Source organism: Rhinolophus sinicus, linkage group LG13, assembly GCF_036562045.2.
Source record: "Rhinolophus sinicus isolate RSC01 linkage group LG13, ASM3656204v1, whole genome shotgun sequence".
Classification (NCBI taxonomy): domain Eukaryota; kingdom Metazoa; phylum Chordata; class Mammalia; order Chiroptera; family Rhinolophidae; genus Rhinolophus; species Rhinolophus sinicus.
In genome coordinates this window covers 47,596,729-47,622,513 of record NC_133762.1, presented here as the reverse complement: position 1 = coordinate 47,622,513, position 25,785 = coordinate 47,596,729, and the positions used below count along the sequence as shown (strand labels likewise).

The following is a 25,785-nucleotide window of genomic DNA, read 5'->3' as shown; positions in this document are numbered from 1 at the left end:
ACAGTAATGTCTCAACTTTAAAGAGTATTTGTGATCTCAAGCACCTATCTCCGTGTTTTTCTTTCTTGAGCTTTATAGTACTCAAAAAGATGACCATATTTTAATGAGGTGGAGATATATAGTAAGCTTCTCCACGTTCTACTCATTAATCTCTTGCTATTCATTGTGTACTAAAAAACTAAGCTAAAGAAAACTGAACTAAAATTAGTCCAGCTAATCCCAATTATTAGTAGAGCCCTGATGTGTGTTTGGAGGGTAATAGATTCTTTTGCCCTCTCCTTTTGGACAAAGTGTCACAAGACCACAATTAACCTCTTATATACCTGAAACAGGGATCAGAAGAACATGCCAGGCTTGATGCACTGGATAGTTGACCTCAGTGACCCTCACAAATATGCACCATGTACTTGGAATGTTCTCCTCCATCATCATGCACTGCAAATTCTGATTGACCCTCTTGCCGAAACTTCAGACTCCAATTCTTAATAGAATTCTAGCCACGAAGTTTTTGGACTCCAAAATCTAAGTTGAGTGCCACAATTAACTGACAACAATCTTGGAATCAGTCATTTAAGGTTTCCTCATTTCTAAAGCAGTCTCATAAAATTTCTATGAAAACAAACCAAAAAATATGAAACCTTTTGAATAGTGCAAGGTATATATTTTTGAAAGAAAAGTGAGAAAGCATAATCTGTGAAGATTGCCTCTAAACATTTTCTAAACTTAAAAGGCATTTCAATGAATGAAACCATAAATATCTACTTTCTTGTTTACTTACCTAAAATTTACTAATCTCGTTTCATTTGTCTTGGTTTCCCCGTCTTTGTAAAAGTCTCATACCTTTTTGTTTGTTTGTTTGTTTAGAAGTATGTGTAAAGACGATTCAGGAAAGAAAGAAAAAGCCAGTGGCAATTACACTAAAGAGGATAAGAATAGGAAAAATATTTTCTTGCTGTCCTTTCAGTTGCTCCTTTACTCCAAGAAAACTTCAAAAGCTAAATAAATGAACAACAAGCACAGACTTATTTTAGGGACCAGCTTGTTGTTGCTCATCAAATCTGATCATTTTGAGCACATTCCTGAGAAATTTTTGTTTCAGACTCAGGATTCTGTGGTGTCCATAAAATAGTTTCATACCACTTGGACTGATTTGCCAACTGTTTTGAGGGAAGGGCCATCTCAAGATAAATTTTATTTAGCCAAATTTTCCATTCCCAAACTGGAACTCCCAATCTCTGGCTGCTCAGCCCCATGAACCTATAAAAGTAAAAGTCAAAGTTTTAAAAACCTTCTTGCAAGTTCATTTGAAAAATGAGTTGTTAAGAAATCTGTTAAGTTCTTTATATATTATCCTGAGAAGCAGCACGTGGAGGCTGAGAGCCTGGGCTCTCGAGTGTTTACAAGAATACTTATTACCATAGCATAGTTAGCAATAAAGCGTTGAAAAAACCCTCAAATTTCTATCAACTGGTGATCTATCAAAATAGGATATCTCCATACAATCAAAAGCTGTACAGCTAATAAAAATTAACAATGAAGATTTATATTTGGGGGGGGAGAAGATTACAAACAGCGTGTATATTATCACATTTTTGTTAAAACCAAAAAGATTGTAGATAGTTTTAGCTTTTTTTCCTTATTTCTGTATTTTCTAACTTTAAAAAGGAAGCCTGTATTATATTTGTTAGAAAAAGGCAATGATGCTAATTTTCATTTTGAAAAAATCCCACAGAAGAATTGAGAACAAAAAAGCGATTAAATCAAAATTGTGTTTCCCCAATATATTTTATTTTATTTAAAAGCTCCACAAGAGGATATGAACAAAATGAGGAACATATTACCTCATTAACTACTACATCAAATGTCAAATTTCAAACCTTTGTTGTCTTTTTTCTGAAAACTAGCAATGAGCCTTATTTAGTAAAGTCTAATATATCTGGGCCTGGGAAGTTAGTTATTCAAGCCATAGAATATATGTAATGTGCTGGCAAGCTATTAAGTGAAAGAAACAAAATAAATTAACGTTATTATGCCATTTTAAGAGTGCTAGTTCCATCTTGCTTGGTGGAGGGGAACTGTTACGGTGTGATAACCAGTGTTTTTATGTGGGTTAAATGTGAAGACTCTAAAAGTACTTTGTAAAGTAAAACTCCCTATCATCCTGATGCTAATCATTTTCCAAGGCTCTCAAGGGACAACAGAATAATTGTCAGAAAATAGTTACCTGCTCTCTCACCCTGTTAGCCAAATCAATATGTGAGATAAGGAGAACTCGAGGAAGTGAGGGCATGTAGGTGTTGAGTAAACATTAAAGTAATTAATCCTTAAATCAGTCCAACATCATTCATTAATCAGGAAGCGCTGTTACTGGGCCTCAGTTATATTTGGCAAATAATGAGTTTTCAGCCAAAATAGATACTAATTCCCAGTTTTAACTAAACCTAAATCTGGAAAAAGATGTATAGATCCTTAAGTTATCCTAATGAAAAAGAATAATAAAGAGTTAAATACAATATAAATAAAGTAGAGTGCCTCCTTTGTCTTTAACCCATGAATGACCCAAGATTCATTGAGTGTCAGGAGCTAACACGAATTAGCTAATCTGAGACTCTTATTCAGGAATGTTCACAGTACATCACGTTACTGTGATTTACATGGAGAGAAGATTACACTTTCCCAGACATTGCTGTTACGGACTGTAGTTTAATTTGTTCTGAATTTTAGTTATTGAGTTATCCCAACTTTATTATTATATCTTTTTATCCAAATGACTCTTTTCTATAAGCTGTTTCCTAAAAGTTTATACTTCAGGAGAAAGCTGACAAATACTGAGTTTTGTTAATGATCATGGAGAAGTGAATTGTGAGTAGTAGGAATGCCATCTATTAAAAGTGCGGTGATTTGATAACCTCGTCTTGACAGTGACATAGATGTTAAAGTTCACCTTAAGTATTGAGGAGACTAGATGTGAGTGATAATATCTTCTAAATCTTAAAGGTATTTTGTGAACAATAATGCCACATGTCAGTCAACACAAACCAGTTGACTTTTGTGCAGCCCCTCTCCCTTCTTTCCTTAGGAAGTAACGCTTAAAATACTTCTCATTACTCCAAATCACCCAGTGCCTCTCCCAATTATTTTATTGTGTCCTAAATCTCAAATGCTCCAATGGCTTTTGCATAGTGGACTTCAATGAAATTGAATCATGATACAATTATTTGTGATTGACTCTTCGGAGATAGAACATAAGCATGCCAGTAAAAGGTATAGTCTCTAAAGATTGCAAAAAATGTAAAGGATCCTAAAGCACTTTAGAAAAGAAAAAGGCTATAAAATACTTTCAGTTCCAAAGTAGGCCATGTTTTTTGTCCATCTAATAGTTTTAAGTTTAGCAACAAAGTCCTTATAAAATGTGAATTTGGACCTTGGAGAGAAATTTCTAGTACTGGGAATAATATATGTACATAGACACAACTCCTAAGCTTTCTGTTTATTTTTAATATATATATGCAACAGAACACAGGTCAGGTCCATTAGTACTATATTTTAATCTTGACTTAAAAGAGAAGAAATAAGTAAAAATTGTGTTCAGATATTTTTCTAATGTCATTCATACAAAATTACTATAAGAAATTTCATTATACTGAGATTTATACATGCAATTGAACCTAATTCTTAATATAGCCCATAGATGATGGAACAGCCCTTATTGTCCTTGTGTGTTCAGAAAGGAACTTAGAGGGTCCATTCATATCATCACAAATCTATATGCTAATCACTAAAGCCTAATGAGTGTTCTAAATAAAAAAAATATATAGTCATTCGAGGTTATCCACACTCAAGTTCCCAAACCCAACAGATCATCAGAAATAAATTTCCTGGGCCCACTTTTTGCTTTCCAAGTCATAGATAGTGAGGGATAAAAATCGGTTTTCAATACTATGTAACTCCAAGCAAGTTATTAGCCCCAATTTCTTAATGTAAACTGGGTTGACTGTAAGCCCTGTAGGGTAGAGTTCTTAGTAATAAGGGTAAACATTCTAAAATACAGTAGTACGGCACATAAATGTGGGAATGGCATTAATTCATCACAATTCATAGAGTCTAAGCCATAATTCTCTACAATTGCAATCCATGCATGGCTGTCCCAATCTCAGTTGGTACCATCACTACATCCTGTCAGAATGTAGAGTCTAAATTCTTTTTACATATTTAAAGATTACCATTTGATTCTTTTGTAAACATTGTGACTAAGCGTACTTTAAAAAAAGAAATCTAATTTCATTGTGGTTCAGAGAAAGTAAAATCAATTATATAAAGAAAATTATTTCCATGAGTGTTTCCAAAGATTCATGTAGCTTCCCCAGCAGGTAATGGTGCTCCTTTACAATTGTTAACTAGAAGTTTAGTATTGCTTTATAAGGTTCTCAGGCCTAACTTCCCACTATCTCTTTAGGTCTACAACATGGCTCCTTTTGTTAATTAACATTGCAATACACTGTAACTAGAAACGTTTAATAGCTTTTATTAGAGTGGGATATTCTACTTGTGGTTTATAGATGTAATTTTGAGGGACTTGTTTCTGTTTTTGTTTACTCACTTAACTGTTGACCTTTTCTTAGGTGCACAGAGACTGAAGTGCTATGAGCTTTCAGAGCTTCTGGAGGGACTACAAAGTTCTGATTGTTATGGTGCCCTTAGTGGGGCTCATACACCTGGGGTGGCACAAAATCAAAAGCAGCCCTGTTTTCCAAATACCTAATAAGGACAACGTTCCTGAGCCAGATAGTCTGGCACTTGCCAGTCCTCAGAAGGACCATATCCAAGGGAAATAGCAGGCTTGCATTCTTCAGGTAAGCAGTTTAAATATTGTCAACCGGATGGTATGTTCCAACAATGGGAAACATAATCTTTAAAAACAGCATAGAACTCGGGGTGGGGTGGGGGGAGCCTACATTGGTAAGTTACCTGTTGATATTATTAGCCACTGGCAAAATATTATTCTACAGTTGCTTCTAGGAAAAGTTTGTTCTAAAGAGACCTTTGACACTTGCCTGAGACTCATTTGGATGAAAAGAGGAAGTCCGTTACTTGTCCTCCTGCCCTTTTCACTAGAAGCATCGCCATGATCATGAACGTGTCCAAAGGAGTAGTTGTCTCCTTGCCGTAAACCCATTCCAGAGCGTACAAGTCTGTCACCTGCAAAAGATTCTTCTCTTTATTATTATTCTGTTTTTTCCAAGACAAAACTAATTGTATTCATTCCTTAGTATCTAATGTTTTAGCTTCAAAATAATTTGTTACTTTTGAGCCACCAACACTTTCAATGATTTCTTTCTTTCTCATTTTATAGAGGTATTAGCCAAACGATGTGGTCACCACCACAACACTGTTGCAGGTGCTAACTTCATTCTGAAATTCTACAGTGCAGGTCACCATTATATGTTGAAAAAATGTTTTACTAAAGACACCATTTGATTGATCATAGTTTCTATTGTGATTTGTGTGTGTGTCTTGTAGTGTGCAAATTCACGTATGGAAGTCACTTCACCAAGGTTTCATTGAAATGTATTTCATAGATTTTGCTAAATCTAAAATAACCATTGAGGTAATATTTAAGTACCTTGAAGAGATTTGTTTCCTCCTCATGCCATAAAAAAACAATGACTATGGCTTTGTCATCATCTCCTTTACTTTATTTAGACTCAGTTACTATGGTTACAGCCCTTTAACTAAATTGTGAGGAGTGGTAAACAAATGGACACTCCACATAGCATTCTCTTGTTCTCTTCACCTCTTCTTCGCACATCTTCAAATCATCTTTCTGGTCTGCGTCATACTGTGCCATAGTCTACTGTAGGTAGTGCTGTAGTTTGGGTAGTTCAGTTAGTTTTATTTACGTTAAGTACTGTCCAGATGGCTAGCATAGTTAGCATATTCCTGAAAATAACTAATAATTGGCTGAACCCTCACCTCCAAAGCACCAGATCTCAATAGATAAGGTCCATGACCTGAGATTTTTATTCTTTCCACACATTATTACAAGTGTCCACATTTTATGCCTCAAGGCATGCTGTTTACAACCTTGTTAAGGAAACTAGTACAAGTGTTAATGCACTTGGTATATAATGACATTTTATGGTATTTAGACTCTGAGATCGAACTGCAAATCAGATCCTATTTTTCTCTTTATTATCCAGCACATTTTCTAGTTTTTGTATTGGAGAGGATTAGTTGTAGGATGTCAAAACTGAAAATCATTGATTGATAAGGTAAAACTACAGAAAATTAGCTCTGACTCTAGCTAAATATTTAAAACATGGTTTGTTTTTTGATACAATGTGTTATGCAGACTTGTACAGTTAGACATAGGCTGTATATTAGAGAGTCTCCACAGTAGGAATAATAACAGTTAACTTGTTTTCATAATTATTTACAAGCAGGATTTGATATAAATGCACTTCTATTCAGACCTCAAGTTTCCAAGCAAACCAAAATTATAGAAAAAACGTAACATTAGATATTGATGTAACAGAATAAAGACATCTGGGACTTTTTTAAAGACTCACAGGCCAAATTTTATGAGTTTTATAATGTAGTATTTCTCTTATAGAAGCATGTCATATTCAAATAACTGCTGTAAGCTGTCTAGCTGTGTTATTGTGCAATATTCACACTTTTTTTCACAGGAACTCGTTGAGGAATAAAGGAATGAATGGTTATTCTAAGTTGATTTACATTTCTCATTTTCTGGGGGCTTGTGCCAGTTGGTAGTTTCTTTTTCTAAAGAATGAAAAGAGCATTCAAATAAATTATTAAACTGCAGTCTATAAAATGTTTTGGAATTATTTCTCTAAAATGTTTTATTTTTATTTTTTATAGGAAGAAGCGACTTTGAATCTGAGTTTGATATTGAAAGAAATGAAAAACACCAGCTGGATTAGAAAGAACTGGCTTCTTCTAGCGGGGGTTTCTTTCATAGGCCTTCATCTCGGAACATACTTTATACAGAGGGCTGCAAAACAATCTGTAAAATCTCAGTCTGGAAGCAAACAAAAGAGTATTGAAGAATGAAGTAAAATAAATATTTGGAATTACTAATATATCATTAAATCTTTACATGCTGATTAACTTCATAAACATGGAGCTATTTAACTTTATAGCCAGAGCGCTGCATATTCAGCCTTTCATACTTGAAGAATACCATTTTCAAATGTTAAAACCCATGATTACACAATAAATAGAAAACTATGGTTTACTAAATAAAAGCTGTCTTCACAAATTACCACCTGAAGTAAGATGTCTCGTTTAGAAGCTAAAAAGCCATCATTGTGTAAAAGTGAGCCACTGACAAGTGAGAGAGTCAGGGATACACTTTCTGTCTTGAAAGGAATTGTAACATCGTGCTATGGTCCTTCAGGTAGGCTGAAGCAGCTGCACAACGGCCTTGGAGGCTGTGTGTCCACAACCTCACACTCATCAGCCCTGCTTGCTAACCTGTCTGTCACCCATCCCATTTTAAAGATCCTGACAACTTCGGTGCAGAATCATGTGTCATGCTTCAGTGATTGTGGCTTATTCACAGCCATTCTTTGCTGCAACCTGATTGAAAATGTTCAGAGAACAGGCTTGATACCCACCACGGCCATCAAATTAAATAAGCATCTTCTGAGCCTCTGCACCAGTTACCTCAAGACTGAGGCCTGTGGTTGTCGAATCCCAGTCGACTTTAGTAGTACTCAGATCCTCCTTTGTTTGGTACGCAGTATATTAACAAGTAAACCTGCCTGTATGCTCACCTCAAAAGAAATAGACCATGTCAGTACTCTGATTCTGACAGCCTTTTTGCTTACAATTCCAGAAAATGCCGAAGACCACATCGTTTTAGGAAAGAGTATAATTGTACCCTTAAAAGGTCAAAGAGTTATAGATTCTACTGTATTACCTGGAATACTTATTGAAATGTCAGAAGTTCAATTGATGAAGATACTACCTATCAAAAAATCAGATTCCCTCAAGGTGGCACTCTTTCGTGCGTCTTTATCTGGAGACCTTTCTGATACTGGAGAAGGAACTGTGGTGATGGGTTATGGGGTTTCCCTTGAAAATGCAGTTCTGGACCAATTGCTTAACCTAGGAAGGCAGCTAGTCAGTGATCACGTAGATCTTGTTATGTGCCAAAAAGTTATACACCCATCTTTGAAACAGTTTCTCAGTATGCATCGTATTATTGCCATAGACAGAGTGGGAGTGGCTCTGATGGAACCCCTGCGTACAGTGACAGGTAAAACCACTCAGCTTTCACACCTCAGAGTTAATAAATCACACTTTATTTGAGCAGAGATAGTCTTGGTGTGTGTCACAGTTAACATCTTGAAAAATTTTTGAACCTGCCAACCTCACAGCGTATGTATCATTTCTGGCAACAAAAGTTGTTTCTGAAAAAGAACCTATAGTCACTCATTAAAAATTGAGTGATTATGGCCATTTCCTATGTATTTTCCAGCGCCAAAATGTACTACAAACTCTGTCGCAGTCTAAAGCTTAACCCCCAAATATCTTACAGATTACTGAGAAAACAAAACACACTCATAATCAATAAGGTCTTTCATACTTTACACAGAATTCTACTGGAGTTTTACAAAGCTCTTAAATCACATAGTAATTCAGAAGGTAATTTTGCAACTAGATTATCCCCTTCACTTTTATATAACTCCAGCAACCAACTGTGCTGCCTAAATAGTGGTTCCTAATTAAGGCACTGTGTGTGTGTGTGTGTGTGTGTGTGTGTGTGTGTGTGCATGCGTGTGAGATTTAACTATCTCAAATATTTCCAGCAGAGCTTGAGAACCAGGATCATCTTTTATTTTCAGTGCTTACAGCAGGTTTGGTACACAGTAGGTGTTCTAAAATGTTTGTTGAGTTGACTATATTAACATGCAGAATTATAATAGGTAAAAAATTAACTTTCACAGACTCAGCAAATTAAAAGTAGATGTAAAGTTGATATTTACCTATTAAAGCCCAAAGAAAAATGACAAGTTGAAGAGTTCTGGTTTGAGCCACTTTTCAATATCCCTTTAATGGCATTGACTATTAGGAAGATGATCATTTCATTCTGATAGGTTGTAATTGTTAAGTTTTTAGATGTGAGCCATTGTTAAAGTTCACGAGGTTTACTTTTGTTGTAAATCATAAAAACGGAGTACTATGTCAAGTATTGAATGCATAATATCTGGGTTACTGCCCTCTGTAAGACTCATGAATTGTCAAAGGAAATTATTAAATAATGGAAATAGCTCTTTGGAACTCGTTGATGTGGGTCAGACACATATCTTTAAATACGTACTGGCTTTTCATGAATCAGGTAATTTTTAGCTGTGAATATTAGGTATTACAGGTTATTTAGTTAGTATGAAGCATTTTCCCATAGAAACAGCATTGTAAATGGGCTCTGGGTTTCCACACCAGCCCACAATTGTTATTTATCCCATATGTAATTAGAACATAGTATTAATAGCCAGAGCTTTAGTCCTAGATCATGGGATAAGAGACCTTTGAGGCAAAAAGAAAGGGGGGATATATATATTTCACGTATACAGTAGTCCTTTTTCTTCTGATTGCATCTTACTCCAGTCCCCTGTGCAAATTCAGAACTTCACTCCCCCTTTTATGTTTTTGTTGTCACAAATTATCCCTTTTTATGCTGTGAGTTAACTTCCAAATTACAGTTGCTATTTTCTTTTCCTTTTTCAAAAATATCTTTTTAATCTTTATGTTATATTTAAGTGTATAATACCCTCTTCTGCATAAGGGTTGCAATTTCCTGTTTCTGTCTAGGAGTCATCTTACTCCTAGTTTTGTATTCTTTTGTCTTTTTGTTTCAGGTAGAATAACCCCCTTCTATTTCCTGTAATGCAGGTCTTATGGTGGTAAATTCCCTCAACTTCTGTATGTCTGTAAAAGTCTTTATTTCTCCTTTATATCTAAATGATAACTTTACAGTATATATTATTCATGGCTGGTGATTTCTCTCTTTCAATAATTTGAATATTTGATTCCAATTCTCTCCTAGTTTATATGGTTTCTACTGAAAAATCCAATGATAATATGATATGATTTTCTTTATTGGTTACTGTCTTCTTTTCCCTGGCTGCCTTGATAATTCTGTCATTAATTTTTGACAATTTTAATATAACGTGCTTTGGAGAAAGCTTTTTTAGATTGAAATAATTAGGTGTTCTGTTTGCTTCATATATATATATATATGTATATATATATATATATATATATATATATATATATCCATTCATCTATCATACACACACACACACACACACACACACACACTAGACCCATCACTCAGGTAAACTAAGAATAGCTGAAGTATGTTTGGGCCTAATTCATCTTCCGGTGTATATCTAGGTTAACATTACCTCCTTTCTCCCCCTTCAAACAAAATTTCTCTTTATTGGTGATTTGCGTTAAATAGTGGAGTTATTTATTGTACATGGGCAACGTATGTGTGAAGCTTGTCATGGTAAAGAAGAAAGGATATTCAAAGAAGTGAAATTGCACAGTGATTATTTTCTGGGTTCTTAACAAATTTTTTGAGCTGGAATTGTTTATAGACATTGTTTTAACCCCATTGGTTTCAAAGAGGAAACTGATCCAAAGGAGTGCGTTGTTCAGTTACAGTTTTAGTGTTAAGACTTTAAACTAGTATTGTTATTTCTTATAGAAGTTTGGTGCAGTTCCTTTTCTTACATAGCTTTTACTACATTTTAGAGATTTTGGAAACCTTCCAGTCAGTCATCCTAACTTCTCATTTATTCTATTTTTATTTGTGTTTTGTAAAATTTTACTATTTTACTATTACCTGTGCTGAAGGGAGGAAAAAATACTTACATATCAAAGAATAAAAAAATGAAATAAGAATGTTACATACTTTATTTTGGCATAATTGAAGTAGGTAGGTAGCTATTTACATACAAACAGTTGCTAGGCAAAAAAAAAACCAAAGAAAAAAGAAAATGTATATGTTTACTAAATAGAGCCCCAAAACTGCTATTTGGATAGCTTAATTTGTGTGTTTTAACATAGAGATAATAATGCCTTTTTAAAATAGTAGTCTGTCCTCTCATTTCACTCTTATTCCAGATTAAGGGGGTTAATAATTCTGGGTCTCTAATCCTTGAATGGGCTTTCAGAATTCCTGGACTCCCAGAAAATGTATGTACAGTTTTGTGTACTTTAGAGACTACAAAATAGCTTTTGAAAGATGTTCAAAGAAGTCAGTAAACTAAAAGAATGTTTGCTTTACTTTTATTTGTATATCATTTAATAACAATACTACTTATTTTATAGGTTTAAGAAAATGCATTTTGTTATTTCTTTATCCTATATTTCATATTTTAAATGATATGCTTTGAGGACTTTTATATTGGCTAGGAATAAATATTATCATTTTAAATGATTGTATACTCCACCTTTACTCACACATTTTGTGTTTTCTAAAATTTTTAAAAATAGGAACACAGCCTATTGGTTCCCTTGGCTCAATCTCTCCTAGTAGCTATGGAAGTGTGAAAGATTTGTGCACTGCAAAATTTGGCTTCAAACATTTTTTCCATCTGATTCCTAATGAAACGATTGTCTGCAGCTTGCTTCTCTGCAACCGAAATGACACTGCCTGGGATGAGTTGAAGGTAGGTAATGAACGTTGACTTCCATACCTAGAAGCTGAGGCAGGGATCAAAGGCATTCAGAAAGGTATTATAAGTTTTTTTCACATTGGTGAGCCATGCTTTTTATTTTCATAACTCCCCTACGTTGTACAGAAAGCAAAAATAGCAAAAACAACAGAATTTAAGTCACAAGTAGACACTACCGTTGACTTGGTATGTGTTACCATTTATTGTTTCTAGTATTTACAAAGAATCTAAAGATCCTTAGCATAGGAACTTTTCTTAAGAAATTAACTTGAATTGTGTCCTCTTTGATGCTAACGTGTATGAGTGATTCACTTAGATAATGAGTTACCCAGTCCCATCATCCACCTCTTAATAGAGTTTGTTGTTCGCCAGCAAGAGCGCACGCTACTTTTATGTAAGTGATAACCTGTGGTATTGGCCACAAGCTTGAAGATTCATGTATGCTCGAGGATATATCCTTGGTAAATATTAAAGGTCTGTGTATTGTGTTTCTTTTTACTGCTGAGTTATAGCTGCATTATTATTCCCATAGAAGCTTGAAATAAATTTTATGTTACTTATTCAGCTAATGTGTTTAGACTGAAATAATTTTTTACTAGACGTAGTGGCAAGCTTTGCTGACCCAGTTATTTTGAGGCCATTTATTGGTGAATTTCAATTTGCAGAGCAAAGTATTTATGAAAAGATATTAATCTGGTCCATGAAAACAAACATCTTGCTAAAGTAGTTTTCTTTAATCTCTATTTTTTTATTCCAAAATGTATTCATCACATTACAACCTTGGAAACACAGGTTTTGTTCTTTTGCCATTAAAACAGGCTCTTTGAGTTTACTATCTAAGTTGCCTTGAGAACATGGCTATATTTCTTTGTGTGTGTGATGTTACTGTCTGATTCTGATGATTTATTTCTTTTGTAGCTCACATGTGAAACAGCACTGCATGTTTTGCAGTTAACAATCAAAGAACCGCTTGTTTTATTGGGAGGTGGTTGTACTGAAACTCACTTGGCAGCATATATCAGGCACAAGGTAGGTTCGATATTCCTCAGATTATCTGAATTCTGGGCAGTATTCACTTTCTGAGATGATATGCCAGCATAATATTGTGGAGCCTTTAATCTAATTTCTCAGTAGCCTAAATCAGGTTTGGAAAACATTTGAGGCAAATAACACTGACAAATATAAGGTAATAGCTTTATCACAATGATTATTATTAATCCAACCTTTTACCAAATGTTCACATTCTTTGAGTATTGTCTAAATACCCTGTTTCCCCGAAAATAAGATCTAGCCGGACAATCAACTCTAATGCGTCTTTTGGAGCAAAAATAATATTAGACCCGGTATTTGCTTTATATTATATTATTATATTATATTATATCATATTACACCTGGTCTTATAGTAAAATAAGACCAGGTCTTTATTAATTTTTGCTTGAAAAGACGCATTAGAGCTGATTGTCCAGCTAGGTCTTATTTTCAGAGAAACACAGTATTACATGTTGAAATGAGTATTCTGTTGATAGGAGTTGTCATATCAGAGATCTCAGCTGCTGTGGTACAATAAGAATTGATATCACAAGGAAAGTGTTGAGATTCTATAAAATACTTCAGTACCTTCTGGATCATCAAGAAAAGACTTAATTTCATTTATTAAAGGATTCCTTCCACGTGTTAGATTTTATTATAATTTTAAAATTGGTATCAATTTGTGATATATTTTATTTTTATCAAGTAGAATATTTTTTATTAATCTAGGAAACTTTTCTGACAATAGTCAGATAAATTTAATGCATTATAGTTTTGACTAATTATTTCATAAATACTGACTTACTTTATTTGAAAGTGGATACAAAAAAGTATGTGTTTTCCAGATATTTGCAGTTGATTCTTTGGTTACTCAGTGTTATCAAGAGACTGCATAGTTTCTAGTGGATGACTGGGATTGGAGAGAGTATAAGTGTTTTTTTATAGAAATGCCCCTCCCTGCTTCCTCAGATAATTTAAATTCTATTTGATGATAAGCCCATTCATGAAAAGTTGTCAGAATATCCATTATGAAAAACAAAATCAGTGCCAATCTATGGGTGCTGAATGCACAATAATATAGTCTGCAAATACGATTGAGTAAACTAGAAAAAGTTTTTTGGAGGAGGAAGGTATCTTGAATAACATTTTGAAGAAATGGTACACCAGTGAAAATATGGGAAAAAATATGCTTTAGAGATGATCTCATCCGGTTCAAACCTCCTGGTCAAAACAAAAAATTAAAAAAAGGTCACCATTTTTAAGTAGTTAGGGTATAGGTTTTTAACTATCATTCAGTTACTAGTTTGCTAATATATTAATTTTTTTCTATCATGAAATTTCTACAATAAACTTTTTAGAATGGTGGAACGACAAAACAGTTTAAAGTCATATGATCTTTTCATTAATTTGAAGAGAAAGACTGTTTTTAAAAAACATTGATGTGAAAATTGCATGCATCCCTAAATGGTTTTGTCTTAATAATCATATGTGTGTTCTCATTTTAAACAAATCTCAAACATTTTGCTAAGTATAAATAAGTACTTCATTTGGACATTAGTCTTCAGGAACTTCCTCCTGTGTGTATAAAAACCTGTAATACATGCATTATGCCTTGTTCTTCATATATTAAGGAAGCACTACTGGGCAGTCATACAGAATAAGTTTATGATGGGGTTTATTCTGATTCATTCATTCTAATAACATGACTGGTAGCTTATAGCTTTACTATAACCAGCCAGGTTATGGGATTATAGTCTGGCCAGCTGACTCAGATATGCCCATTAGCCTTGTGCCAAACCCTTATGTGAATGGAAAGTAAGTAGTAACTTGACAAACAAGTGTTTGATCAAGTAGTCTACTTTTCAGACACATTTTTAAAACATTAATTGGTCTATATGTGTTTTCAATGATTTCATTACTCTTTAGATTTTTAATGAGCCAGAAAGCCTTCCCCAAGATGATGGATATACTCAAACAGAACTTCAGCTAATTACTGAAGCATTTTGCAGTGCACTAGAATCAATTGCTGGTTCTTTAGAACATGATGGAGGTGAAATTCTCACTGACATGAAGTATGGACACGTTTGGTCAGTTCAAGCAGATTCTCCCTCTGTTGTTAACTGGCCAGATTTTCTTTCAAGATGTGGCTGTGGACTATGCAATAGCCAGGAAGAACTCAACTGGTCTTTCTTAAGGAGTACTCGGCATCCTTTTGCACCACAAACCTGCCTTCCACATGGAGCTGTGGGCTCAGCCAACAACCTGACCTTGGACTGTTTCACTGCTAAACTTAGTGGCCTACAGGTAGCTGTGGAGACAGCCAATTTGATTTTGGATCTTTCATATGTCATTGAAGATAAAAACTGATGTAAGAGAATACCATGTTTATATTACAAAAGACAAAAAACTAGTCGGGTATCAATTAAGAAAAATATTGAGCATGTTCTCTCCCAAAGACCTGTTCTGCATATCTAAATAGATGACTCACAAAATTATAGATTTGCTTATATAAGGAAAAAAAATATGATTCTTAAATAGAAATACCATAGAATAATAAAAATATGAAGCATCATTAAACATATTGTAGTTATCTTAGGGGTGCCACAGATACCACTGTAGGTTGCTCTAAATTTTTGTTGTTATTTTGACATCATTCTAAGAACATACAGAAATTTTTTTAAAAAAATCATATTCTATGCTTTAGTTTGTCTATGCTTATTATATTTTTAATTAGTAGCAATTAAATATGTTTAAAGTATAAAATTAGATTCCAAAGTATCATAAAACATTCAGTACATATTGCTCAATTAAAAGAAATACTCAAACTGCACATTTAGTAAAATTCAGTGTTTTTTTATGTGAAACAATATTTATTCAGTGTTTAGGTAATTGATGTAGAACCTGGTCTACCTGCAACTGCTAGTTCATATCACAGTTCTTTGTGTTATTTTGAGGAAATGTGTGATTAGGAAAAAGTAGATTTATATGGTAACTAAGCAGCATAAAGAAAAGAAGTGGAAAAGTTATTTCTCTAGTTCAGTCAGTAGTGTAAAAAAGAAACTAGAACAGCTCTCATAGTCAAATTAGAGACACTGATGTTTCACCAAGGAATGTAATTTGAATTTTATGCAAATACAAGGTGTACTGATAAATTGAAGAAGAAATACGGAGTGCAGCTAAAGGAATAAGCATGGAGTTGCAACACATGCCTATATTAACCTTTAGGAAAACATTTTGAAAAATTTTGGAAAGTTAAACAACCTGAGAGTCAGTGATCAGTTCTACAACCATGATAAGAGGAGATAGAATTTTTAAGCAATTTCTTCCAACAATCTTGCATTCCAAAAGAATTTTTACCCTGAGCCAAAATGAAAATTGCAGTACAGGCTCATAGCAATGCAATATATATATTGAAAATCAGCTACCCCTCAAGCTTCATAAAATATTTCTCTAAAATGTTATTTCTTTTATCATTGGAGTCAAATAGACGGGCACTGTGGTAGGCAATGTCTATGCTGGCCCGTCCGTGATCCTGCCTCCTGGTTTTCTGACGCTTGCATAATCCCCTCCCCTTGGGTGTGGGCTGGATGTAGTGAATTCTTTGAGTCTCCATGTCCCCCTTTTTGTGAACCCAAATTTCTTATTGAGGTTATACATGCCTGATCCATCATTGTATGTTGGGAATGGAAGACAGAAAACTTGTCTCATTAACGTCATGGTTCTTCAGGTGGCGAGAACTGTGCTTCAGAAGCTGTACTTAAGGAATTATACCTGAGGAGCTTCACCCACCCAGATCTGATTTCAGTGGTGAGATTCAGTGATAGACTTCAAGTTGATGTTGCAATACAATGAGACTTCGGAATCTGAGGAAGGTGTCAATGTATTTTGCGTGTAGCCTCTGAAATGTCTGCCAATGATCCCACGTCTTGGTAGTCCACCCTTTGGGTGTGGGTGGGACCTAATGACTAGCTTTTACTGAGTAACATACAGCAGAAATGATGGGATGTCACTTCTGATGTTAGCTTGTAAAAGGATAGTCTTCTCATTTGATCTCTCACTCGTTCGCTCTGATAGAGGCCAGATGCCAGGTTGGGAACTGCCCTATTGGGAGGCCCACATATAGCAAGGGACTAAAGGAGGCTTCTAGTCAAAAGCCCACATGGAACTGAATCCTACCACAGAGTAAATCTGGAAGCAGGTCCTCCCGAGTGGAACCTCAAAATGAGTGTGGCCCCTGCCTACACAGCCACCTGAGAGGCCCTGAAGAAGAGGAGCTAGATAAGCCACTCCTGGATTGATTCCTGACCCACAAAATCCGTGAGATCATAAATTTTAAGTCAAGTTTTGGGTGTAATTTGTTATGCAACATTAGACATCTAATAAAGGTCGGAATAAAAACTTATTTATAATTATATCCTGAAAGCTTGGTCACGTGGTGGGAAAAGCACTCTTGATGCCATGCTTTTGCATTTTCATCACTCCCAGCATAAAGGCAGTGTTCTTCAGCACACGTGTTTACAGTGGGGGGTTTACCTTCACTTAAGAAGGTGTGTCACATACTATGGGAATTGTCCTGGGTCTCCTTGACCCTCTGCTGCGTTTCCAAGTTGCTCCCAGAAGAGATGCCACAGTGAACCTCTTCAATTGATCTTCTCTGTTAAGGGTCTTTACTTCTCGTGATAGCCACTTTTAGCTCCATCATTTTCAGCTTTGCCGTAAAATTCAAGTATATTTCTTGGTGGAACATCAGTGCTCTCATTTTGAATGTGTCATAAATTGTTGACATGTTTAATAAACTTATGTTTCCTGAAGTTATGTACAATCCTTACCAGAAAACACTGTAAATAATTTTTGTTTAATTTCCTTTACAATTCAAGAAAATCATTATTCAAACTTAGATGGTAAAATATGAAATGAAGAATATTGATGAAAATGATTTCAGAGCTCATTTTGACAGAAGTAAATGATAAGAAAAAACAGGAACTAAGTTAAGCCTCAGGCCCTGTTTTGTGACTTAAAGTAAGATTGAGGTCTGAATATTGCATTATGTGGTTCCTCGGGAGACAGAACAGAAAACCTTGATAGCTACAAAAAAAGAAAAAAGCAGCAATGCAGAAGAGACATGAGGTCAGTGACAGCTGCTCGTTACTTTCGTGGTACTCACAGGACATGTAACATTAAAGTTTATTGAACCATAGGAGTCCAACAGGATTAACATCTTATTAATCAAAAGAGGTTAGGATTTTGGCAGCATGGAAAAAAATGGAGAACTAATGCAAATTAAAAGAGCCTTTCAAGTCAAAATACTTATTTGGTTTTATAAATGCCCCAATTCCTTAATTCTTTCATTTGTACTGTATTGGAGAATCTTTATATGTTAGACATTTTAAATCAACCGTTAGGGTGAAGTATTTTCCACAGGATATTTAAATTACGTATTATTAGTATCTTTTATTATCATAGGTATTCTTGAACTCATTTAGTTTGTGTAAGTAAAGCTATTTAGGCATTCATGTGATAGAAAAGAAACTTGAAGTACCTCTATAAGATCCATCATATTCTGTGTTCTTACATTGTTGAATTGATCTTTGGATAACTTAAAATAAACCAATATTGTTTACAGTAATATAAATGATGTAGGTTATTATTTAAGAGTATCAAGTACAAAAATCACTCTCATAATCAATGCAGGCCCTGTCAAAACATCAAATCAGTTAGGTTATTCCTTTCTGATCATCTTTGGGGAATAGTCAAGGAGACTAAACATCTCTTACAGGGCCCTATTTCAGCTGTCTAAATAAATTTATCTCTTAATCTGGAGGAAAAGGTAAGTTTGAAAATCTGATATCTTTATAATTTTTTTTCATGTAGTTAAATGTTTCCATTTAGTAACAATGGTATCCCATAATCCTTGGAAATTTTTGCCACTTACCTACAAAATTTGAATTTAGAAGTAGCTAACCGAATGTTAGTATTTTAGGATTACAGGTAGATTTATTTACTTTATTAAGAGTATAATAATACTCATATAAGAGAATGCAATCTCTGAAAACTATTCCTATATGTCGATCTAGCCTTTTGTTGGACAGATTAGTAGATGAGGTACACTAAAAGCAAAGGAATACTGGTACCTATAATAAATTGTGACTTAAGAGGGAAATAAAGTAACTTGACAATCTCTCCTATTAAAAATTCACATTGAGAAAATATTTGTAATAAACATCCTATTTTAGCCCTGTACCTTTTTAAAAAAAAAAAAAAATACTGTGATTTCATTTTGAGAAGTATTAATTGACCTTTTTTTATTTGCCAGACACAGTAGTTAATGGTATTTGAGGTTAAAAAAAGATTTTTTCACAGTCCCTGACCTCAAGTAACTGATCATTTAGCCAGTGAAACATATATTTTTAATATTACTTTTCTGTTTTAAAAAGTAATTTTGTAAAATAATTATCAACATTATGTTGTAATAGAAAATTTGGAAAATATGAATCAGACACACGCACAAACGCAAAAGGAAAATAAAGTCAAATGTAGTCCTACTACCTAGAGATAATCACTGTTTACATTTTATATTCACCTTTTCAGTTTGTTTTCTGTATATACTTTTCCAGAACTATGATCATACCGTATGTTGCTTTATAATTTGTTGTGTTTTTTTTTACCGAATATGTCATGAACTTCACAGACATGTACAGTCATTACACATTCTACTCCTACATCATTTGTAATGCCTGAAGAAATGTCAACTGTAGACATTATACCATAATTTAGTCAATGAACTTTTACTAGAATTCTCTTAGGCTGTTTTCAATTTTTGTATTAATATAAACAAAAATTCAGTGAACATCTTCTATATATACTTTTCCCACATCCCTTATTATTTCCTCAAGATGGATAAATAGAATTGAGATTTCTGAGTCCAAGTGTATTTAAAATGGAAAAGCTATTAACATATCTCATCTGATTGTCTTCCAGAAATGCTGTATCAGTGTGCATCACTTTCCTGAACTTTGGCCAACATTAGTTATTGTCTTTGCCAATTTAATCGCCAAAAATAGACTTCATAATTTGCATTTTTTAAATTATTAATCAGATAGATACTTTTTTATATATTATTGACCATGTATTCCTTCTTTAGTCAAGTGCTTCTAATTGGCCTTCCAAGTTTTCTATCAGAAGTTCATCTTTCTAATACACATTTATATTTTAATATTTATATTTTCATATGCACTATTAACTATATGTACATATTATAGAGGTACATTTTTAAAGCAAATTCACAGTTCTTTTCATGGTCTCAATTTTCTAACTAGCTTTCCATATCCAAGTCAAACACGGTACTTTCTTAATGGTACAGTTTTATACATTTCTTTTGATTTGCACTCAAAGGCAGCAGTAAAACACCCAAGTAGTACGATGAATTTAAAATAGTAGACAAACTATTGCCTCTGAATTTTTACTATCATCTAACCCTTTAAAGAAGCATCTGTGAAATTGGATGATGTATTAGTTTGTTAGGGCTGCCATAATAAATTACCACATATTTGGTGGTTTAAAACAACATAAATTTATTTTCTCACAGTTCTGGAAGCCAGAAGTCTGAAATCAAGGTGTTGTCAGAGATACATTACCTACTGGGGTGCTAGGTGACAATCATTCCTTGCTTCTTTCAGTTTCTGGTGGCTATTGATAATGCTTGGCATTCCTTGGCTTATAGACACATCTTTCTCTGCCTCTGTCTTCACATCCCTCCCGCCTTCCCCTCCCCATCTCAAGTCTCCCTTCCTTTTCTCTTATAAGGACACCAGTCATTGGATTTAGGGTCTACCCTAAATCCAGGATGATCTCATCCCAAGATCCTTAGCTTAATTACATCGCAAAGAGCCTATTTTCTAATAAGATCACATTCACATGTGTGAGGCATACGACTTAGACATATCTTTTGTGGGTACCATTTAACTCACTACAAATAGTAAATAGCTGCCAAAATATAACTCCTTCCCCTGGGCTATAGCTACACAAAGAGTAAAGTATGCCTAGCTTGGACAGAAGGCACCAATACCAGATTTTACCACTAAACATTTCAAATAATTTCTCCATTTATTGTTCTTTAATTATAATCAAAATGCAGTCTCATTTCCCCTCTTTTTCCTTAAATCACACCACACCTGACATTCTCTATTTCCCTTCTCTACCTGCATCATCTTTACTCTTACTCTCCTGCCCCAGGTATCACATATAAATTACCCTGTAGATGTTGTTCCATATTTTCTCTATGCTCATATAATTTATATACAAACATATATAGAAAATTTTTTTACATTGATTTTGTAAAAAAAAAAAAAAAGATCATTTTCAATGGAACAGAATAGAGAGCCCAGAAGTAAATCTATGCCTATATGGTCATTTAATCTATGACAGTGGGAGCAAGAATTTACATTGGGATAAAGACAGTCTATTTAATAAATGGTGCTGGGAAAACTGGACAGACACATGCAAAAAAATGAAGCTGGACCATCTTCTTATGCCATATACAAAAATAAATTCAAAATGGATTATAAACTTAAATGTAACACCCAAAACCATAAAACTGCTGAAAGAAAATATGGGAAGTAAATTTGCAGACATTACCCTTAGTATTATAATATTTTTACTGATATATCCCCCTGGGCAAGGGAAGCAAAAGAAAAAATAAACATGTGGGATTACGTCAAACTCAAAAGCTTTTTCACAGCAAAGGAAATCATCAATAAAACAAAAATGCAGCCTACTAAGTGGGAGAAGATATTTGCCAATGATACATCTGATAAGGGGTTAATATCAAAATTTATAAAAAACTTATACAACTCAACACCGAAAAAACAAACAACCCAATTAAAAAATGGGCAGAGGATATGAAGAGACATTTCTCTAAAGAGGTATACAGATGGCCAACAGACATATTAATAAAAAAATACTCAACGTCACTAATCAGAGAACTGCAAATAAAAACTATAGTGAGATACCACTTCACTCAGGTCAGAATGGCTATCATAAATAAATCAACAAACAAGTGCTGGCAAGGATATGGAGAAAAGGGAACACTCGTGCACTGTTGGTGGGATTGCAAATTGTGCAACTACTATGGAAAACAGTATGGAGGTTCCTCAAAAAATTGAAAATGGAACTACCTTATGACCCAGCAATTCCACTTCTTGGTATTTATCCAAAGAAATCCAAAACACTAACTTGAAAAGATGTATGCATCCCTATGTTCACTGCAGCATGATTTACAAGAGCGAAGATCAGGAAGCAACCTAAGTGTCCATCAATAGAAAACATTTTGATATCACAAGAAAGCAGTAATAATTCGTATAAGTTCTAATGATTCAATATTAGAAAAGCTTTTTTCTTTTAATTATTGAATGCCATGTTAATTCTCTCACGTTTGTGATAATATCTTTGACATGAATATAAAGAGTATGCATTTAAATTTCTGCCTCTAAGTACTTTTATAATTTGTGAAGTTCAAAACATTTCTGATCATTTTGGCACACTTCACATGGAAATAAACATTGAAATGTGGAGTCATGATTGAGGGATCTTCAAAAGGTCTTAAAGGGAAGGCCGAATGGCTCAGTTGGTTAGAACACAAGCTCTGAGCAGCAGGCTTGCCAGCTCGATTCCCGCATGGGCCAGTGAGCTGCGCCCTCCACAACATCTTGAAGATAACAACTTGAGCCGAGCTGAGCTGAGCTGAGCTGAGCTGAACTGCCACTGAGCTCCCGGTGGGTGGCCCAATGGCTCAGATGGTTTGAGCACATGCTCTTAACAAGGTTGCCGGTTCAATTCCGACATGAGATAATGGGCGGCGCCCCCTGCAACTAAAGATTGAAAATGGCGACTGGACTTGGAGCTGAGCTGCACCCTCCACAACTAAGACTGAAGGACAACTTGACTTGGAGTTTATGGGTCCTGGGAAAAACACACTGTTCCCCAATAAAGTCCTGGATATACACATTGTTCCCCTTCCCCAATAAAATCTTAAAAAAAAAGGTCTTAAAATAGGCTTTCAAGTGAACAAAATTTTATTTTATTTTGCACCTATTGATTGGAAAATGGAAATATGAAAGGGGCTTTTGGAAAAAATTCACTCTGAGAACGTCTGAACTCTGAAATGTCATCAACAATAATTGTTCATTTTATCAAACGGTTTGCCCCAGCCTTCCTTTAAATATCTACTTCCGCTTGAGCAAACTAAATAACCCAAATTCGATTAACTCTGTCATTTTTAAGAACACACCTATTAGAATATCTGCAATTACATTCTGATCTGGAGTCTTCCAAAAGATTGGGTAGTAATTTTTTGTGTGTTTTGTTTTATGCCTTATTGAACTATAACATGCATAGACAAAAAAACACTCATTAAATATACAATTGATTAATGTTTCAAGCTAAACATATATGTAACCAGCACCCAGATCAAGAAACAGAGCGTTTCTCCTTTTTGTCCCCTTCCAGTCTTTCAAGAGAAACCACTATCCTGACTTCTGACACATAGATCGGTTTTGCCTTTTTTGTGTGTGCTTGACAAGTATATAAATGGAATCATACTGTCAGTAAGTACTGTGTTTCCCTGAAAATAAGACCTAGCTGGACAATCAGCTCTAATGCATGTTTTGGAGCAAAAGTTAATATAAGACCCAATCTTATTTTACTCTAAGACCGAGTCATAATATAATATAATATAATATAATATAATATAATATAATATAATATAATATAATGACTGGGTCTTATATTAATTTTTACTCCAAAAGATGCATTAGAGCTGGTTATCTGGCTAGGTCTTATTTTCGGGGAAACACGGTCCTCTTCATGTCAAGTTTCTTTCACTCAGTATCTTGGTGAGATTCATCCATGTTTTGTGAAGTTGTAGATATTTCATTCTCGTTATTTTCAAAATTGTATTATCTAAATAGAGCACAATTTATTTATTTATCCACTCTTCTGTTGATGGAGATTTGAGTCATTTCCAGTTTGGGGCTATTATGAATAGTACTGCTAAGAACATTCTTGTACATGTCATTGGGTGAACAAATATGTATCCTTTCTGTTGCATATATAACGAGGTGCGTACTGCTGGAGCATGTATGCTTATGGTCAGCGTTAGGAGATAAAGCCAGGGAGACACACAACTAACACTATGTGAGAGTTCCAGTTGCTTCACATCCTACCTAATAGTTAATATTTTCTGTCTTTTTAATTTTAGCCATTCTAGTGGATTTTAATTTGTGTGTGGTTTTAATTTGCATTTCACTCATGACTAACATAAGTGAGCAACTTTTAAATTGTTTATTGGTCATTTAGATATTCTCTTTGATAAGGTTCAAAGTCTTTGCCTATTTCTATCAGATTGCCATCTTTTTCCTTGTTGATTTGTAAAAGTTCTTTATATATTCTGAATAAAAAAAGTCTTTTGTTGGACATATGTATTGCAAATGTTCTTTCTGTGGGTTGTGTTTTAACTCCCTTTATGGTGCCTTTGAACAGAAGTTTATAATTGTAATATAGTCCAATTTAATCAATTATTTCTATTATGGCAAATGTTTTTATATTCTGTTTTTAAAAAATCTTTCCTTGCTAAAGTCATGAAGATGTTCTGTGTTTTTTTAAAAGCTTTATTACTTTACCTTTCATACTTAGATCTACAGTCCATTTGGAATTCATTTTTGTGTGAAGTGTGTAGGAGTCAAATTATACACACATACACACACACACCGGGGGTGCCAAAAAAATGCATATAAGTGGATACTTTGGTCAGTGTTGCTCAAGCAGTAGTTTGCCATAATCAGAAGTGTCTGGACGCTGATGGTAACCACTTTGAGCACCTCCTGTAATTGCAGAAGTCAAACGTGACTTGTCGTCATCTTTTGTGATCAGTATATATTGAGTATTACAATTTTAATACAGTTTTTTCCATTCTTAAAATGTGTATACATTTTTTTGGCACCTACTATATGTATTTGTGTAGTAACAGCCATTGGGCCAAACACCACTTACCTTTCTTTCCCCACTTCTCTGCAAAGCCACCTTTGTTATAGATCAGATAACCTTGTGTGTGGAGGGGATAAGATTAAATCATTTTGAAAGAATTAATGCGTGGTATATTTGATGGAGAAGGGAAGGTGTTTATGTTCACACACTTAGAGATGTTTTTAAAATGTACGCTTCTTCCCACCTGTGTCCCCTTATTACTGCTTTCCACCAATAGTGCTCCAGAACAAGATTTTAGATGGATTCAAGAATTTTCATTGCTCTCCCAGTTAAATTCCTTTCCTTTATTGAATGGAAAAATGATTGAGTCCATCTTGCCATAGAAGTACAAAATAATTAAGCTTGAGTTAAAAACATATAGCAACAACAAGAAAAGTTAAGCAAAAGCCATAAAATACCTATAATTTATGAGAGAAATAAAAAACTTCATATAATTAACAACCAACGTAAGTCATTTTTTTTCTACAATAAAACACAAATTCTCCTACTTCCGCCTTCATCATTTCTCAGTCTACCTTGTTTTAAAATCTGCCCAGGGGAACAGCAGGTATGAGTGGTAGCAGCTACCATCAGCTTCAGTGCAAAGGGTCTGCTCAGGAAGGACCAGAAAAACATGAGGAGCTGTAAATGCAGGAATGGATGTAGCTTCTTAACTTTGAAAATCTAGGCTTAGAAACCACACAGAGACTGATTTAAATCATTCTCAGCCTCAAAAAGCTAGAGGGAAAATTATCAGTGACACATAATTCTCCAAAGCAGAACATTGAAAAAAGGATTAACAACATCTTCTGAGTGAAAAGTGCTTCCCAATCAGTTTAGAGTATTTCAAACCAATTTGTTCCAATCTTAGCTTGGAGCTTAATTGCTAAGAATCTGCTTTTTCTTCATCAAAATGTATAATGAAGATTTATCACCTGTGGGTTGATACTGGTTTTTTTCTTTCTTTTTTTTTTTTTCCTAACTGCAGTATGAAATGTCAAAATGAACCAATCTTTCATTGTTA

General features: G+C 34.4%; 3 protein-coding genes across 3 annotated transcripts; all 3 read left to right on the top strand.

The window, feature by feature from the left end:
- The first annotated feature begins 4,643 nt into the window (after positions 1-4,643).
- LOC141568270 (uncharacterized) lies at positions 4,644-7,105 on the top strand. The gene is made up of 2 exons (XM_074317990.1): positions 4,644-4,853; positions 6,883-7,105. Exon 1 carries the CDS (start codon positions 4,644-4,646, stop codon positions 4,833-4,835), a length of 192 nt encoding a protein of 63 aa, XP_074174091.1. The 3' UTR covers positions 4,836-4,853; positions 6,883-7,105.
- On the top strand, positions 6,922-7,285 carry LOC141568271 (uncharacterized). The gene has a single exon (XM_074317991.1). It carries the CDS (start codon positions 6,922-6,924, stop codon positions 7,072-7,074), a length of 153 nt encoding a protein of 50 aa, XP_074174092.1. The 3' UTR covers positions 7,075-7,285.
- An 8-nt stretch (positions 7,286-7,293) lies between these two features.
- MKKS (MKKS centrosomal shuttling protein) lies at positions 7,294-24,212 on the top strand. The gene is made up of 4 exons (XM_019734903.2): positions 7,294-8,284; positions 11,533-11,708; positions 12,633-12,743; positions 14,670-24,212. The coding sequence occupies exons 1-4, from the start codon at positions 7,300-7,302 to the stop codon at positions 15,108-15,110; spliced, it is 1,713 nt and encodes a 570-aa protein (XP_019590462.2). The 5' UTR covers positions 7,294-7,299; the 3' UTR covers positions 15,111-24,212.
- Positions 24,213-25,785: the final 1,573 nt, after the last annotated feature.

What these genes read in the sequence shown, in the direction of transcription:
- LOC141568270 (XM_074317990.1), top strand. Translation starts at nt 4,644, where the DNA reads ATGAGCTTTCAGAGCTTCTGGAGGGACTACAAAGTTCTGATTGTTATG.
- LOC141568271 (XM_074317991.1), top strand. Translation starts at nt 6,922, where the DNA reads ATGAAAAACACCAGCTGGATTAGAAAGAACTGGCTTCTTCTAGCGGGG.
- MKKS (XM_019734903.2), top strand. Translation starts at nt 7,300, where the DNA reads ATGTCTCGTTTAGAAGCTAAAAAGCCATCATTGTGTAAAAGTGAGCCA. An exon ending in CTGCCTGGGATGAGTTGAAG is followed by an intron (nt 11,709 to 12,632) that starts GTAGGTAATGAA and finishes TTTCTTTTGTAG; the next exon opens with CTCACATGTGAAACAGCACT. An exon ending in CAGCATATATCAGGCACAAG is followed by an intron (nt 12,744 to 14,669) that starts GTAGGTTCGATA and finishes ATTACTCTTTAG; the next exon opens with ATTTTTAATGAGCCAGAAAG.